The sequence below is a fragment of the Bufo gargarizans genome, chromosome 2 (assembly GCF_014858855.1).
Source record: "Bufo gargarizans isolate SCDJY-AF-19 chromosome 2, ASM1485885v1, whole genome shotgun sequence".
Classification (NCBI taxonomy): Eukaryota; Metazoa; Chordata; class Amphibia; order Anura; family Bufonidae; genus Bufo; species Bufo gargarizans.
The window spans coordinates 692643605-692662805 of NC_058081.1; the positions used below are offsets into that span (position 1 = coordinate 692643605).

General features: G+C 42.0%; 1 protein-coding gene across 1 annotated transcript in view; it reads left to right on the plus strand.

The window, feature by feature from the left end:
* The window catches only part of LOC122926313 (membrane frizzled-related protein), an 85436-nt gene extending 66488 nt beyond the window's left edge, over positions 1-18948 (plus strand). The window contains exons 13-14 of the mRNA XM_044277686.1: positions 4232-4359; positions 18403-18948. Coding sequence (XP_044133621.1) covers positions 4232-4359; positions 18403-18627 — 353 coding nt within the window. The 3' untranslated portion in view covers positions 18628-18948. The remainder of the gene's footprint in view (positions 1-4231; positions 4360-18402) is intronic.
* The last annotated feature ends 253 nt before the right edge of the window (positions 18949-19201 follow it).

Sequence of the window (19201 nt, forward strand, 5' to 3'; positions counted from 1 at the left end):
AAGTTTCACTTCTTTGTCTAACTTGTGCCACTTCCGGGTGTTCCAAAACCGATTTCAAATTAGGTGAAAAAACAACTGTGTGACTATGAACATGTGGTATATAAAAGCCGACCGTAAAACCTTCAAGGAGCATGGCGGCTTCTTGCTTCCGGGGGTATTGGTCGAGCCACTGTTGCACCTCTAGGACGTTTACTGGCGTTCTCTGACTTAGAGCCTGATGGTCTGGAAAGGAACTTTATTTTCTTAAAACACTGTATGACTGAGTGGGAGCCTCCGCATAGAGAGCACTCATGCCGGAATTTACATGTTGTAATGAAACGGCAGTGGCCTTCATTAAAGAACCAGCAGGTCGTCCTCCTGCCGCATGCTGGACCGCAGCCCAAGAAGACAGAAAGGGTGAGGGTTGTTTTTGCTCCAGCATGGACTGTATATACATGTCCGTGGCCTTAGCGGCCCAACTGACATCTGGCCGCAAGGCCAGGCGCCTCCTGAACTCCTCGTCATACCTCCACCATGCCGTGCCACCATGCAACGTATAAGCAGAATAAATTGTGTCTATATAAGTAAATAATTAAAATGCTTTTTCCGGGCGGTTTTGGCTGAATATACTAGCTATAACCGCAAAAACCTGAATCCAAATCCGAAACGTTTTTGCAACTCGCGAGACTTCACATAATAACTTCAGAAATTGATTTATACTGGAAAAAGACATTTCCCAAACTCGGGTTCGGTTCCAAGGTACCACGAGGTAATAACTTCGGCTCATCGGAGCCAATACATTCTAATACTGTACAAAGAGCTCGCTCTGTACAGTATTAAAACAAAGTTTTATGCGAATTGACTTTGGATGTTTCATCCTAAGTCGATTCGCTCATCCCTAGTTTTAATACGTCTAACATATGACCGCTATTGCCACCAGAAGCATCTGTCCATGCTTGCTTGCAAGCCAACTCAACCAGAGGAGTCACCAACGGAACATCATGGACTGGAGTAGGAGACTGTAGTAGAGCCGTGGAAGCCACTACTGCTGGTGTCGTCATATCGGTAACGGGCATCTGGCTGTCAGACACGCGCCTTCCTTCCCGTCTCCGCTGTGTGTGCTTATATTGCCTATCACCACTGTCCACGCTGGAGTATGATGAAGGCGAGACCGTGCGTCTTCTGTGGGAACTGCAGGACCGCCTGTTACTGCGGCTTCTAAGCAAGCGGCGTCTGTAAGACTCCCTGCTGCAACCATGCGACCTAAATGGCCGGCTGTGTCGCCTCTGGGAGCGTCCGTAAAAGCTAGAGGAGGATGGCGTGCGATGGCGGCCGCAATGATAATCGCTTGCCATGGATTCCCGTCTACTAACTACGCACCTACCATCAATAGGGACATCAACATGAGCCCGCTGAGAAGTGTCTGGAATTATATCAGCCTCAGGCCTCATGCACACGACCTTTGTGTGTTTTGCGGTCCGCAAATCGCCGATCCGCAAAACACGGATGGCGTCCATGTGCATTCCGCAATTTGCGGAATGGCACGGACAGCCTTTAATATAACTGCCTATTTTTGTCCGCAAAGCGCGGACATGAACAGGACAGGTTATATTTTTTTTGCAGGGCCATGGAACGGAGCAACGGATGCGGACAGCACGCGGAGTACTGTCCGCATCTTTTGCAGCCCCATTGAGGTGAATGGGTCCGCATCCGAGCCACCAAAACTGCGGCTCGGATGCGGACCAAAACAACGGCCATGTGCGTGAGGCCTCAAACATATTCTCAGCACTGTCAAAGTCACTGTCAACTGCTGGCCACTAGTTGTAACTGCAGCCCCAATAGCAGATGCGGGCAGAACGGCAAGGGAAGCCACTTGAGGAGCCCAGGGAGCAAAGAGGCTGGAACAGCAGGAGCTGCAGACTGTTTTCTCCCGAACCACCTAGCTAGCCTAGTGGCAGGGATACAAGAGGGAGCTCTGCTCCTCTTTCTCTGCACCGAAGGAGAAAGAGTTGCAGGACGGCCTAACAGGCCTTGTGCTGGGAGATGTGTGACGCACAGCAACGGCCATGGGTCCTTTAAAGCAAATGTTTTTCATGACGCCAGTTGCAGTGAAGCAGCAAGGGCACCAGGCCCCTTTTTAGTGATATAGTAGATGGTACCCAAGTGTAGGAATGCCAGAGTGGTATAGGGTGGCCTAAATGTCCCTTTATGTTTTGTGCACGTGTCACGGTGCTCCTACCCGCATACGCTGGATCCCAGGTGTTGTCGTCCGAAGCAGAGCAAATAGGGTTAATAATTGAGTCCAGACCTTATGATGAAGTTCAATAACAGCTTTACTTGAATAAACGTCTCTCCAACAGTTTCAAGCTTAGTCTTGGTTCCCAGAAGGCGTTAGCATTAACTCTGTCATGAAAACAAACTCTGCTACATCTGTTTCTCTCTGGCTCTGCTGTACTAACAGGCTTACTGTATAACTTTGCTTCTTTCTTTATGCTGCAACTTCTCTCTGCAGTCTGTCTCTAGATTAATACCAGGGAATCTATACCTCCAGGCTTCAGGCTTTGGCCTCTTTGTCCAGCAGAGCTAAAGGTGCTCTAGTTGGCCTAGGCAGGACACGTCCAGCAGGGACGGGGACCAGCTTCCTTCCCCAAGCAGGGGGTACTCTCCACTGACCTCTAACTAACTAAACCCTCCTTAGACGGAGAAAAGAGAATGGAAAGAAGGTTTCATCCTCTGCAAATGTAGCTCTGCCATGCTTGCTGCCACCTTCTGGTGAACCAGGTACATTACATGAACATTAGCAGTTACATAGAAATAGCAATGCACATTGTAGTGGACCTGCAATAAATGCATAAGATGACACTGTGTTAGCCCATAGGAGACAGTAGCGGGGTACGGAGTGGTAATGGCACTCTGGGTCATTACAGATGCGACCACCTGTGGGGCCACTGTGCACTCCGTCGCACCAGACTCCAATAAAGGAGCCAACCAGCCTGACCCCATTGAAAATGAATGGGTCCGCACCTGTTCCGCAAAATTGCGGACCGGATGTGGACCCATTTTGCGGACGTGTGAATGGACCCTAAATATTGCTCAGCAGCAGAGTGACCCACTCACAGACAATGAGGATCCGCCCCCTGCCGCCTTCACTTTAACCCCTTAACTACCCTATGCCCTCCAGTCAAGAGCTCCCAAGCTTAACACAGCCTGGGAGCTCACAAGAGAATATTACTTCCCGGCGCTGGCTCCCCGATCCTTCTCGTTCAGGCCTGCCATGCTTGGCTGGGCCCCCACTATATAAACATCCAGTTTGACATCGCCAATCCCCCATCGCGTCATGTGGCCATTTGGCAGTCACCTCAACAGCCAGCGATTGGCTGCAGGTGGTGTGAAACCAGATGAGGAAGCCCTTCGGAGCATCACAGGCCTGGAGAAGGTGCAGGGAGCAGTCATTGGGAAGCAGGTAAGTAATCTCTGTACCAGTAAAGTGGGGTGGGGGTTGCTAATCACCCCTCCCCCTTCCTTGCACAAGCCCTTAAAGTATGACATTAAATATCTTCCATTATATAATCTACAAGCTCTTTTGGGACCATTTTCACTGTTATTATTAGCATTGAGCAAATTGAAGTCCACAAATTTCAATCCGAATTTCAAGATAAATTTGATTTTCCGCAAAGCCGAATTTCTTCGTGACTTCATGGTAGAGAATCAATTTAACTTGAAATAGTGTAATAAAATAAATAAATCATACTTTCATGATCTATTTGCTCGCGACGGCCCGGCTGGAGAAGCAGCCAAATCAAATTTTTGAATTATTTGCTTATCACTAATTATGATTGTAAGATAAAAAATAAAAAAAATGTAAACAACTTTACAAATAATCTTGATGAAAATGATCCTACTGTTTTGTATATGCAGTTCCAAAGCAGATCAATGTGTCTCCATGGTTACAGACTACAAACAAATCCTACACACCTGATTAGCAAGAAGAGATGGAAGATAAATGGGAAAGGAGTAACACATCACCCCCACAGGATCGGTCCACTGAAGTCTGTATGTTTTACGGTAGTCATGGATACACAAGTGTCCGTATAGGAGCTGCATGCACAAAGTAATAGGAAATGTTGAATAGTAATAGTAAATGAGGAATAATAAATGGTTGCAAAAGTATATTTAATCTGACCCTCTTTTATGTTATATACGACAGTTGTAAGCCGCTTTTCACGTAATCACTTTTTTTGTACTCCCGTAGAGAACCCCTGCCAGCCACTAAAGGTTCCTCTGTGCCAGGGCCTGTCTTACTCTCTCACTGTGTTCCCAAATCTCTGGGTTTCTCTTCTCGAGCAGCCAGCGATCAGCGAGCAAATGAAAGGTTATCAGGTAAAGTCCTTATATTGTAATTTCTAGATTGGAATGAAGCATTGTCTGCTCAAAATACTGGAAATTGGGATCATTTCTACAGAACATTTCCAGCTTTCATCCTAGAAATAATTGTGCAGGTCCAATAGCATGGGCATGACTGCCAGGGTAGCGGGCAAAACAGTGTCTATGGGGTCAGACAACTAAGGGTACCCAACCCTACACATGGGAAGGTGCAGTTAGTGATGATTATCAATGATGATTATGGAAGGTTGCGTGTAAAATTTGAATGTGGTGGTCTAGTGTTTTACTATGGAGCCCAATGTTTACCCGGCTGTATGCATCATCACTGACTGCTGTGACATCATATGTGCATTATACCTGCATGTGACATCACCGTCTTTTTTTTTTTTTTTCCTACACTGCAATGTCACTGTACATGGTGATCTTTTCTGTGTTCGTTATTCCTTGATATTATAGTGGTCATTAGAATATCATGGTCACTTCACTGTGCATTACCCTGTGCATATTATCCCTTTACTGTGACATCACTGTGTATATTATCCCTGTACTGTGACATCACTGTGTGTATTATCTCTGTGCTGTGACATCACTGTGTATATTATCCCTGTGCTGTGACATCACTGTGTATATTATTCCTGTGCTGTGATATCACTGTGTATATTATCCCTGTGCTGTGACATCACTGTGTATATTATCCCTGTGCTGTGACATCACTGTGTATATTATCTCTGTACTGTGACATCACTGTATATATTATCCCTGTGCTGTGACATCACTGTGTATATTATCCCTGTACTGTGACATCACTGTGTATATTATCCTTGTACTGTGACATCACTGTGTATATTATCCCTGTGCTGTGACATCACTGTGTGTATATTATCCCTGTGCTGTGACATCACTGTGTGTATTATCCCTGTACTGTGACATCACTGTGTTTATTATCCATGTTCTGTGACATCACTGTGTATATTATCCCTGTACTGTGACATCACTGTGTGCATTATCCATGTACTGTGACATCACTGTGTATATTATCTCTGTACTGTGACATCACTGTGTATATTATCCCTGTTCTGTGACATCACTGTATTTATTATCCCTGTACAGTGACATCACTGTGTGTATATTATCTCTGTACTGTGACATCACTGTGTGTATTATCCCTGTACTGTGACATCACTGTGTATATTATCCTTGTACTGTGACATCACTGTGTATATTATCCCTGTACTGTGACATCACTGTGTATATTATCCCTGTACTGTGACATCACTGTGTTTATTATCCATGTACTGTGACATCACTGTGTATATTATCCCTGTACTGTGACATAACTGTGTATATTATCCCTGTGCTGTGACATAACTGTGTATATTATCCCTGTGCTGTGACATTACTGTGTATATTATCCCTGTACTGTGACATCACTGTGTGTATTATCCCTGTGCTGTGACATCACTGTGTGTATTATCCTTGTACTGTGACATCACTGTGTGTATTATCCCTGTACTGTGACATCACTGTGTGTATTATCCCTGTGCTGTGACATCACTGTGTGTATTATCCTTGTACTGTGACATCACTGTGTATATTATCCCTGTACTGTGACACCACTGTGTATATTATCCCTGTACTGTGACATCACTGTGTATATTATCCCTGTGCTGTGACATCACTGTGTACATTATCCCTCTACTGTGACATCACTGTGTATATTATCCCTGTGCTGTGACATCACTGTGTATATTATCCCTGTGCTGTGACATTACTGTGTATATTATCCATGTACTGTGACATCACTGTGTATATTATCCCTGTGCTGTGACATCACTGTGTGTATTATCCCTGTACTGTGACATCACTGTGTGTATATTATCCCTGTACTGTGACATTACTGTGTGTATATTATCCCTGTACTGTGACATCACTGTGTATATTATCCCTGTGCTGTGACATCACTGTGTATATTATCCCTGTGCTGTGACATCACTGTGTATATTATCCCTGTACTGTGACATCAATGTGTTTAATATCCCTGTGCTGTGACATCATTGTGTGCATTATTTCTGTACTGAAACATTTTTGTGCATGCTTCCTGTACTGTGACAAAACTGTGTGCATGCTCCCTGTGTTCTGCCATTGCTGTATGCATTAGTCCTGTGCTGTGCAACCACTATCTACATTATTCCTGTGACGTGACATCACTGTGTATGTTATCCCTGTACTGTGACATCACTGTGTATATTATCCCTGTACTGTGACATCACTGTGTGTATTATCTCTGTGCTGTGACATCACTGTGTATATTATCCCTGTGCTGTGACATCACTGTGTATATTATTCCTGTGCTGTGATATCACTGTGTATATTATCCCTGTGCTGTGACATCACTGTGTATATTATCCCTGTGCTGTGACATCACTGTGTATATTATCTCTGTACTGTGACATCACTGTGTATATTATCCCTGTGCTGTGACATCACTGTGTATATTATCCCTGTACTGTGACATCACTGTGTATATTATCCTTGTACTGTGACATCACTGTGTATATTATCCCTGTGCTGTGACATCACTGTGTGTATATTATCCCTGTGCTGTGACATCACTGTGTGTATTATCCCTGTACTGTGACATCACTGTGTTTATTATCCATGTTCTGTGACATCACTGTGTATATTATCCCTGTACTGTGACATCACTGTGTGCATTATCCATGTACTGTGACATCACTGTGTATATTATCTCTGTACTGTGACATCACTGTGTATATTATCCCTGTTCTGTGACATCACTGTATTTATTATCCCTGTACAGTGACATCACTGTGTGTATATTATCTCTGTACTGTGACATCACTGTGTGTATTATCCCTGTACTGTGACATCACTGTGTATATTATCCTTGTACTGTGACATCACTGTGTATATTATCCCTGTACTGTGACATCACTGTGTATATTATCCCTGTACTGTGACATCACTGTGTTTATTATCCATGTACTGTGACATCACTGTGTATATTATCCCTGTACTGTGACATAACTGTGTATATTATCCCTGTGCTGTGACATAACTGTGTATATTATCCCTGTGCTGTGACATTACTGTGTATATTATCCCTGTACTGTGACATCACTGTGTGTATTATCCCTGTGCTGTGACATCACTGTGTGTATTATCCTTGTACTGTGACATCACTGTGTGTATTATCCCTGTACTGTGACATCACTGTGTGTATTATCCCTGTGCTGTGACATCACTGTGTGTATTATCCTTGTACTGTGACATCACTGTGTATATTATCCCTGTACTGTGACACCACTGTGTATATTATCCCTGTACTGTGACATCACTGTGTATATTATCCCTGTGCTGTGACATCACTGTGTACATTATCCCTCTACTGTGACATCACTGTGTATATTATCCCTGTGCTGTGACATCACTGTGTATATTATCCCTGTGCTGTGACATTACTGTGTATATTATCCATGTACTGTGACATCACTGTGTATATTATCCCTGTGCTGTGACATCACTGTGTGTATTATCCCTGTACTGTGACATCACTGTGTGTATATTATCCCTGTACTGTGACATTACTGTGTGTATATTATCCCTGTACTGTGACATCACTGTGTATATTATCCCTGTGCTGTGACATCACTGTGTATATTATCCCTGTGCTGTGACATCACTGTGTATATTATCCCTGTACTGTGACATCAATGTGTTTAATATCCCTGTGCTGTGACATCATTGTGTGCATTATTTCTGTACTGAAACATTTTTGTGCATGCTTCCTGTACTGTGACAAAACTGTGTGCATGCTCCCTGTGTTCTGCCATTGCTGTATGCATTAGTCCTGTGCTGTGCAACCACTATCTACATTATTCCTGTGACGTGACATCACTGTGTGCTTTATTCCTGTGCTGTAACATCATTGTATGCATTATTTATATGCTATGACATCACTGTTTGCACTTCCTGTTCTTTGACATCACTGTGTGCATTTTGCCTCTATTGCTACTTCAAAATAATTATGAACTAACTGCTGAATGTGGTCATTGTGAGGCCCATTCCTAGTTTTGCTATCTTTGTGGTTACTCGTTACTCCATTGTCAAACAGATTTGTCAAGGTTTTTTAAATTGTGTGTACATTTTTCTTTTTTGGGATTTGAACTTTTACTGGGAATAAAACTGTAGAAAACGGCGTTTAATGCAGCAGAACAGAGACACCTCCTGTGCCGTCCTGTAGCCAGGAGGAAAACCTCTGTCCGTAGAAGTAACATTTCACTTCATTGATGTCAGCGCTCTGCATTCACTTTCTGAGGAAGTGGAGGAAATGGAGTGTAGAGAGCTGCTGGAGGTGTAGTGTGCGGACAGAGCGCCGCCGGGACAGCACCGGACCACTGATCTCGTCTTGCTGGCATTTCATATTCACTGTGTCAGACGTAAAACGGATCAATTTATGAAACTGCCAGCTGGAAACGTGATGCTCTTAAGATCTGTGCCACATTGCTTATTCCTTCTGCTCCATTAACAGCCTTTTAAATAGGAGCTGAAGAATAATCGAGAGGTGCCTGGAGCGTGCTTGAAAATGTCCTGATATGGCGGAAAATAGATGACGCCAGTGCAGTGACTACACGTTGGCTACATTTTGCCCAATGTCCTGAGAGCTTACCCAGTGCATACAGATGTAGTTAAGTTTACCTTGACACTTTATATGCTACATACAGTCGTGGCCAAAAGTTTTGAGAATGACACAAATATTAGTTTTCACAAAGTTTGCTGCTAAACTGCTTTTAGATCTTTGTTTCCGTTGTTTCTGTGATGTAGTGAAATATAATTACACGCACTTCATACGTTTTAAAGGCTTTTATCGACAATTACATGACATTTATGCAAAGAGTCAGTATTTGCAGTGTTGGCCCTTCTTTTTCAGGACCTCTGCAATTCGACTGGGCATGCTCTCAATCAACTTCTGGGCCAATTCCTGACTGATAGCAACCCATTCTTTCATAATAACTTCTTGGAGTTTGTGAGAATTAGTGGGTTTTTGTTTGTCCACCCACCTCTTGAGGATTGACCACAAGTTCTCAATGGGATTAAGATCTGGGGAGTTTCCAGGCCATGGACCCAAAATGTCAACGTTTTGGTACCCGAGCCACTAAGTTATCACTTTTGCCCTATGGCACGGTGCTCCATCGTGCTGGAAAATGCATTGTTCTTCACCAAACTGTTGTTGGATTGTTGGAAGAAGTTGCTGTTGGAGGGTGTTTTGGTACCATTCTTCATTCATTGCTGTGTTTTTGGGCAAAATTGTGAGTGAGCCCACTCCCTTGGATGAGAAGCAACCCCACACATGAATGGTCTCAGGATGCTTTACTGTTGGCATGACATAGGACTGATGGTAGCGCTCACCTTTTCTTCTCCGGACAAGCCTTTTTCCTGATGCCCCAAACAATCGGAAAGAGGCTTCATCTGAGAATATGACTTTGCCCCAGTCCTCAGCAGTCCATTCACCATACTTTCTGCAGAAGATCAATCTGTCCCTGATGTTTTTTTGGAGAGAAGTGGCTTCTTTGCTGCCCTTCTTGACACCAAGCCATCTTCCAAAAGTCTTTGCCTCACTGTGCGTGCAGATGCGCTCACACCTGCCTGCTGCCATTCCTGAGTAAGCTCTGCACTGGTGGCACTCCGATCCCGCAGCTGAATCCTCTTTAGGAGACTATCCTGGCGCTTGCTGGACTTTCTTGGTCGCCCTGAAGTCTTCTTAACAAGAATTGAACCTCTTTCCTTGAAGTTCTTGATGATCCTATAAATTGTTGATTGAGGTGCAATCTTAGTAGCCACAATATCCTTGCCTGTGAAGCCATTTTTATGCAACGCAATGATGGCTGCACGCGTTTCATTGCAGGTCACCATGGTTAACAATGGAAGAACAATGATTTCAGGCATCACCCTCCTTTTAACAGGTCAAGTCTGCCATTTTAACCCAGTCAGCCTGACATAATGATCTCCATCCTTGTGCTCGTCAACATTCTCACCTGAGTTAACAAGATGATTACTGAAATGATCTCAGCAGGTCCTTTAATGACAGCAATGAAATGCAAATTGCTATTATAAAAACTTAAGCAGCAACTTTTCCAATTTCCAATATTTATGTAATTCTCAAAACTTTTGGCCACGACTGTACACAGTTGCAGCAAACTTTAAAAAGGTTCTCCAGTAGCCTATCCTCAGGAAAGGTCATCAATATCAGATTGGTGGGCCGGGGCGGATTGGCCATAGACCCTACTGGAATATTTACTGGTGGGCCGATGCCTAGGAGGGTCACCCAAGCCCTCCTCATGGCCATCAGTCGGGTACATAATGATCCGATTCTCTCATATGCATCTGGCCAACAGCCTTAGATTGTCTCCTGAATTCAACTGTATCAACGTCCTCAGGACAGCAATACAGTTGAATACTGTGGTGCAGGTAGCACTATTTTGTGCTGCACTGTGGTATTTGGTACAGCTGGGGTGGTATATTGCTCTGTACTATGGTATTGCTGGCCCTGCCTACTTCTGTTGGTTCTGCCTAATTATGTTGCCCACTTTCTGTCAATTTAGACCTATCTGCAACATGGGGCCACTTTTACCTTTTTTTCCAGGGCCACTTTTAGTTCCCAGTCCGCCCCTGTTGGTTGGTGCCTGACACCTAGCACTCCACTAATCAGCTGTTTTCGGGCAGCAGCTGGCGACGGAAACTACAGAGGTTGGAAGGATCCATCCATCCAAGGTGTGATTTCCACTGCGGGAGTACTGCAGCTCAGCTTCCATTCATTTGAATGCAGTACCCTGGCTCGGCCACTACACTGTGGATGGGACCTTGTGCTTCTGGTGTCATCCACTGTATAGTTTCTGTATAGTGCCTAGTGTTGGAACCCACATATCCAATATTGTTGATCTATCTATAGATAGATATAAAAAATAAACAAATTCTGCGGCACTTCCGTGAATCTACGTTGATTTACCCGGTATAATGCGACGTTTCAGTCCTCTCAGTGGGACTATTCTCAAGCAGTGGTTACAAAGACAATGAGGCTCAATACACATATAAATAATGCCCCGTCATAATGAGGCAATTAAGGCAATCAATTGATCACAGTGATAAGAAGTGTGTAAAAAATAAATTATAAAAATACAATAGCAGTGATACATTCATTAATATATATTCCACATTTTAAACATACAGAAAAAAAAGTGATGTGCAAATAATGTAGAAAAGTACATGATTAAATGTTAATAGGCTAATTAAAAACAATGTGAGGACAACCAGTGCATAAAATATAAAATCACCAAAACGGGAGAATGCTGTTGAACCCAGCGTGTATGGAGTAACATGGATACCAGCGCGTCTGCAATGTCCAAGACTTACTTAGGGTGAAGTGTGAGCACGTGACGTCCACATGACAAATCACATGATGCTCATTTGATCACAGACGGCAAAAAATTGCCGAAAAACCCGCAGGTCCTGCACGTACACGAGAGTTGTAACGCGCAGAAGTCATGTGGTCGAGGTTAGACAATCCACTAATGAACAAGTGAATTTGAATAGCATGTCGATAAGTAAATGCCCACTACTTAAAAAAAAATATATATAATGTTAAACATGTAAAAATGTATGGATGTCTGAAGGATATTGGCTACAGCCTATGACATAACATCAAATATGCAAATATGAATATTCTAGAAAATATAAAAATGTGAATTCCAACTATCCAAATAAAATATATATTTTTTTTTTTACGTATTCATAAACCAAACTAATAATACTAAAAGGTAATTAAACATTTGGGAAACGATCAAGAGTAAATAAAGATTAAAGGACAAATGGACAACCATGTTCAGCCACCCGTCAGGGAAGCTGAAGGACAAGTGTCCACAGCAAGAATATAAATTAAATGGAGTACGTATGCAATAGGCTGTCACACTATGGATGTCCGACACAGGATGCACTCAATGCAAAGGTCACCGTAAGAATAAACACTGACCTAAGAGGCACTACTGACCCCCATGCCATTGAGTTGCACGAGGGACAATAAATGCCATAGTAAAATGAGAGTAACACCGTGGTAGCGGCAAGAGACTCACATTTAGACAGGTCAGTATAATAGAAGAATGTAGCCCAAATTGATCATTCCTCAATTCCACTCCCCCAAAAACAATTTTTTAAGGAAATATACGACGAAAAGAATACACCATATAGTGATACATAAACAAAAAACATTTTTATATATATACAGATGTAGCAGGGTTAACACTCAAACTCTTAACTCAGATTTCTTAACTTATTGTGTTATTTTGAAACAAAAGCCATTGAAAAGCAATTGAAGGTGTTTGCTTAACGCATTTAGTTTAGATAACACATCTCATAAAGCATGAGTGTTAACTCTACTACATCTGTATATGTCATCTGCAGTAGTCAGATGATCAGAAATCCAAAATGTAGATTTTCAGGAATAATGGAAAAAACTTGCTGGTAGTATTCATCCCATTGTTCACCATCAATGTACAGACCAAAATCAATGTCTCATTCAAAGAGTTTTCTTTATTTTCATGACTATGAAAATTGTAGGTTCACACTGAAGGCATCAAAACTATGAATTAACACATGTGGAATTATATACATAACAAAAAAGTGTGAAACAACTGAAAATATGTCATATACTAGGTTCTTCAAAGTAGCCATCTTTTGCTTTGATTACTGCTTTGCACACTCTTGTCATTCTCTTGTTGAGCTTCAAGAGGTAGTCACCTGAAATGGTTTTCACTTCACAGGTGTGCTCTGTCAGGTTTAATAAGTGGGATTTCTTGCCTTATAAATGGGGTTGGGACCATCAGTTGCCTTGTGGGGAAGTCAGGTGGGTACACAGCTGATAGACCTACTGAATAGACTGTTAGAATTTGTATTATGGCAAGAAAAAAGCAGCTAAGTGAAGAAAAACGAGTGGCCATCATTACTTTAAGAAATGAAGGTCAGTCAGTCGGAAAAAGTGGGAAAACTTTGAAAGTGTCCCCAAGTGCAGTGACAAAAACCATCAAGCGCTACAAAGAAACTGGCTCACATGCGGACCGCCCCAGGAAAGGAAGACCAAGAGTCACCTCTGCTGCGGAGGATAAGTTCCTCCGAGTCACCAGCCTCAGAAATCGCAGGTTAACAGCAGCTCAGATTAGAGACCAGGTCAATGCCACACAGAGTTCTAGCAGCAGACACATCTCTAGAACAACTGTTAAGAGGAGACTGTGTGAATCAGGCCTTCATGGTAGAATATCTGCTAGGAAACCACTGCTAAGGACAGGCAACAAGCAGAAGAGACTTGTTTGGGCTAAAGAACACAAGGAATGGACATTAGACCAGTGGAAATCTGTGCTTTGGTCTGATGAGTCCAAATTTGAGATCTTTGGTTCCAACCACCGTGTCTTTGTGCGACGCAGAAAAGGTGAACGGATGGACTCTACATGCCTGGTTCCCACCGTGAAGCATGGAGGAGGTGTGATGGTGTGGGGGTGCTTTGCTGGTGACACTGTTGGGTATTTATTCAAAATTGAAGGCATACTGAACCAGCATGGCTATCACAGCATCTTGCAGCGGCATGCTATTCCATTCGGTTTGCGTTTAGTTGGACCATCATTTATTTTTCAACAGGACAATGACCCCAAACACACCTCCAGGCTGTGTAAGGGCTATTTGACCATGAAGGAGAGTGTTGGAGTGCTGCGCCAGATGACCTGGCCTCCACAGTCACCGGACCTGAACCCAATCGAGATGGTTTGGGGTGAGCTGGACCGCAGAGTGAAGGCAAAAGGGCCAACAAGTGCTAAGCATCTCTGGGAACTCCTTCAAGACTGTTGGAAGACCATTTCAGGTGACTACCTCTTGAAGCTCATCAAGAGAATGCCAAGAGTGTGCAAAGCAGTAATCAAAGCAAAAGGTGGCTACTTTGAAAAACCTAGAATATGACATATTTTCAGTTGTTTCACACTTTTTTGTTATGTATATAATTCCACATGTGTTAATTCATAGTTTTGATGCCTTCAGTGTGAATCTACAATTTTCATAGTCATGAAAATAAAGAAAACTCTTTGAATGAGAAGGTCCAAACTTTTGTCTTTACTGTATATATGAGTACAATATAACACTAAAACAAAAGGCAAGCTATCAAAGAGAGTGTCCACAAGGGAGAGGAAGGCAGATCAAAACATGATCCAAGGTCTAAATTCCACATTTAGGCCCACAGTTTTCAAAGTATTGAGTATTAAAATCCAATGCATCTCTCGTTTAAAAAAAAAAAATATGTCTATCACCTCCTCTACGGGGAGTTGGAATATGGTCGATTATCATACATTTAAGATCCCCTTCCTTGTGACCGGCATTGACAAAGTGTTTAGATACTGGAAGATCCATCCGTTTTTTCCGGATGGTGTAACGATGCTGGTTACGAGTCTTAAATTCTAGCGTTGTCTCACCAACATACAATAATTTACAAGGGCACCACAGTACATATATGACGTATGCAGAATCACACGTCCGATAGAATTTAATAGTGTATTCATTAGCGGTAATCGGATGAATAAATTTACCGCCTTTGTGTATAGATCGGCAGTTGATACAGTTTAAACAAGGAAAACAGCCCATTGCTTTTGTATATAGGAAACTCTGTTTTATTTTTTTCTGTGGACCAATATCAGTATGGACAAGTTTGTCCCTTAAGTTGTTGGGTCTCCTAAAGGATAAAAGAGGAGGAACCTTAAATTCTTCGATGGTATTGTGTACACTGTTTAAGACTGACCAATGTTTTTTTAACAATATCCCTGATGTGATGACTATCTTCAGTATAAGTGATCACTAAAGGGATTCTCTTAGGTGGTTCCCTCTCATGTTTTTTATTCAGAAGCTCAGACCTACAGTGTGATCCAACAGTAGTGCGGTGGGCATTCAATATTGTGCTGGGAAAACCTCTGGAATTAAATGCTTTAGCCATATTATTCAGTGTCGTATTGAGTAACTGATAATCATTGACAATTTGTTTTGCTCTTAAGAATTGGCTCAAAGGAAGCGATCTGACCATTGCCCCTGGATGGGCACTGTCAAATCGTAATAACGTATTACGATCCGTCGGTTTTACATAAATGTCCGTCAGGACACATCCCTGTTGTATTTTGACCTTTGCATCTAAGAAACGAAGCTCGTGCCTAGAATAATTGAGTGTGAATTTAATGTCCTCATCTATGGTATTAAGAAAGGCAAAAAAAGAGAAAGAAGTTGTGCTTCTGAACCTGTCCAAATAAAAAAACCATCATCTATGTATCGCCACCACTTCAACACATGTTTAAAGTGGGGCGACACATAGATGAATTCCTCCTTCAAGAAGGAGACCGCCATGTTGGCATACGTAGGTGCCACATTGGACCCCATGGTGGTCCCCCTCAATTGTAGGTAAAAAAATTTACCAAATAGAAAATAATTAGATGTTAGTATCATATGTAAGAGTGTCAGAATAAAATCCTGACAATCAGTGGAGAAGTCAGCCTTTTTACTACATTAATACCACATTGATGTCTTATGGAGGTGTAGAGGCTCACACTATCAAGTGAGACCAGAATGGCATTAGAGGGAATATCAGTAATTGCAAGTTTGTTAAGAAAATCAGTGGTATCTTGTATGTATGATTTTGCATACGTACTCCGTTAAATTTTTATTCTTGCTGTGGACAATTGTTGTTCAGCTTCCCTGACGGGTGGCTGAACATGGTTGTCCATTTGTCCTTTAATCTTCATTTACTCTTGATCGTTTCCCAAATGTTCAATTTCCCTTTTAGTATTATTAGTTTGGTTTATGAATATGTAAAAAAAATATATATATTATTTTTATTTGGATGGTTGGAATTCACATTTTTATATTTTCTAGAAAATTCATATTTGCATATCTGACGTTATGTCATAGGCTGTAGCCAATATCCTTCAGACATCCATACATTTTTAACATTATAAATTTTTTGGAAGTATTGGGCATTTACTTATCGACATGCTATTCAAATTCACTTGTTTATTAGTGGATTGTCTAGCCTCGACCCCATGACTTCTGCACGTTACAACTCTCGTGTACTTGCGGGACCTGCGGGTTTTTTGGCAATTTTTTGCCGTCTGTAATCACATGAGCATCATGTGATTTGTCATGTGGACGTCACGCGCTCACACTTCACCCTAAGTAAGTCTTGGACGTGCGCAGTCTGTAATTGGAGACGTGCTGGTATCCATGTTACTCCATACATGCTGGGTACAACAGTATTCTCCCGTTTTTTGTGATTTTATATTTATTTTGCACTGGTTGTCCTCACATTTTTTTAATTAGCCTATTAACATTTAATCATGTACTTTTCTACATTATTTGCACATAACTTTTTTATTTATGTATGTATAAGGGTACTTTCACACTTGCGGCAGAGGATTCCGTCGCCGGAACTGCCTGCCGGATCCGTCAAAACGTATGCCAACTGATGGATCAGGATCCTGATCCGTCTGACAAATGCATTGAAATGCCGGATCCGTCTCTCTGGTTTAATCCGGAAAAACGTATCCGACATTTATTCTTTTTCAAATTTTGTTGCAGTCTGGGCATGTGCAGACCGCAATGCCGGATCCGTTTTGCCAGAACACTCGGGGCCGGATCCGGCATTAATGCATTTCAAATGGGAAAAAATGCCGGATCTGGCATTCCGGCAAGTGGTCCGGAATTTCGGACGGAGATAAAACCGCAGCATGCTGCAGTATTATCTCTGTCCCGAAAAGTCAAAAAGACTGAACTGAAGACATTCTGATTGGATTGCTCTCCATTCAGAATGCATTAGAATAAAACTGAAGCGTTTTTTTTTCTGGTATTGAGCACCTAGGACGGAACTCTATGCCGGAAAAGAATAACGCTAGTGTGAAAGTACCCTAAAATGTGGAATATATATTAATGAATGTATCGCTGCTGTTATATTTTTATAATTTATTTTTTACACGCTTCTTATCACTGTGATCAATTGATTACCTTAATTGCCTCATTATGACGGGGCATTATTTATATGTGTATGAGGTCTTTGTAACCACTGCTTGATAATAGTCCCACTGAGAGGACTGAAACGTTCCATTATACCGGGTAAATAAACGTACATTCACGAAAGTGGCGCAGAATTTGTTTATTTTTTGTATTTTGGGGTTCAGGGATCGCCTTTCAGCCGCTGGCATTCCAGTTATTTTTATTATAGCTGTGCTCCCTGATTAATCTACATTTTATAGATAGATATAGATAGATATAAGATAGTTATGAGATAGATAAATAAACTTTTTTGTATATAATATGTCTTTTCTCCTTTACGTATAGTCTTTAATACTCTTCTCTTCCTAAGGGCTCATGCACACGAACGTATTTTCTTTCCTTCTCCGTTCCGGGTTTTTTGCGGACCGTATGCGGAACCATTCCCTTCAATGGGTCCGCAAAAACAACGGAAATTACTCCGTTTGCATTCCGTTTCCATATGTCCGCTTGGCAGTTCCGCAAAAAAGTAGTGCATGTCCTATTATTGTCCGCAAATCACGGTCCGTGGCTCCATTCAAGTCAATGGGTCCGCAAAAAATACAGAATGCATGCGTATGTCATCCGTATTTTGTGGATCCATGCCCACTTTGCCCATGTGTTTACTGTTTGCAAACATTACAGTACATTACAGTAATGATAACAAACTTCCGCAAAAAAAGGATCGCATACGGAACCATACAGATATGTTTTGTGGCATAACGGAATGGATGCGGCCACAAAACAGAAACCTCAGATACAGAACGGATCCGTTAAAAACGGACCACAAAACTACAACGGTCGTGTGCATGAGCCTTAAAGCAGATAGATAGATAGGTTAGATAGACAGACAGACAGACAGACAGACAGATAGATGTATGTGTATATATATATACCCTAACTCAGTGCTGTTTTATTCCCTGACAGATACTTCAAGAACTGCCATGTTTCCCTGCCTTGCGCCCATTATTGTGTGCCTTGCTGCTTCCCAGTTGTTCACCTGATGGGGGCGCTCTGCAACCGTGTCGCTCCGTCTGCCTGAACGCGATGAATCTATGTCTGACACAGTTAGAGCAACTTGGTCTGTCATGGCCATTTAACTGTGACCACCTACCACCCCAGGGTCAGCAGTCAGAGTGTGTGATTCCCTAGAAACCCTCTGATATATTCAGATCACTGAAATCTCAGTATAATGCGTATAATGGTGATAAATCTGTATCGTATCTACTGATAACTAATCCGGAAAACTGTTTCTGAAACGTCAGGTGTAGCCATGGTCAGCAGCACTAGATTCGTGAGAACTTTGTTTTACTCCTTACTCCTGACATACACTGTAATTCTATTTTCCACAACCTTTCACATTTTACATGAAAATATGAGTCATTTGGCAAACGCTGGACCAAATGCCTGATGAAAAAAGCCTTTGTTGCCCATAGCAACCAATGACAGTGCAGCTTTCATTTTCCAAGAGCACTGTAAGAAATGAAAGCTGCGCTGTGATTGGTTGCTATGGGCAACACAGACAGCTCTACTTTTAGGCCCTTTCATAATTCTCTTCACAATTTGCTTTACGTATCTTGTGCTAATTAATGGTTCATATCGTGTATATTCCTCTATTCCTATGTATAGCTTTAGTGTTTATCTATGGAATAGTATGATTTCCGATTAAAATGTGGAGTTTCCCGTCAAAGACCATTTTTCTTCCAAATAAAGTTATTTTAATGGT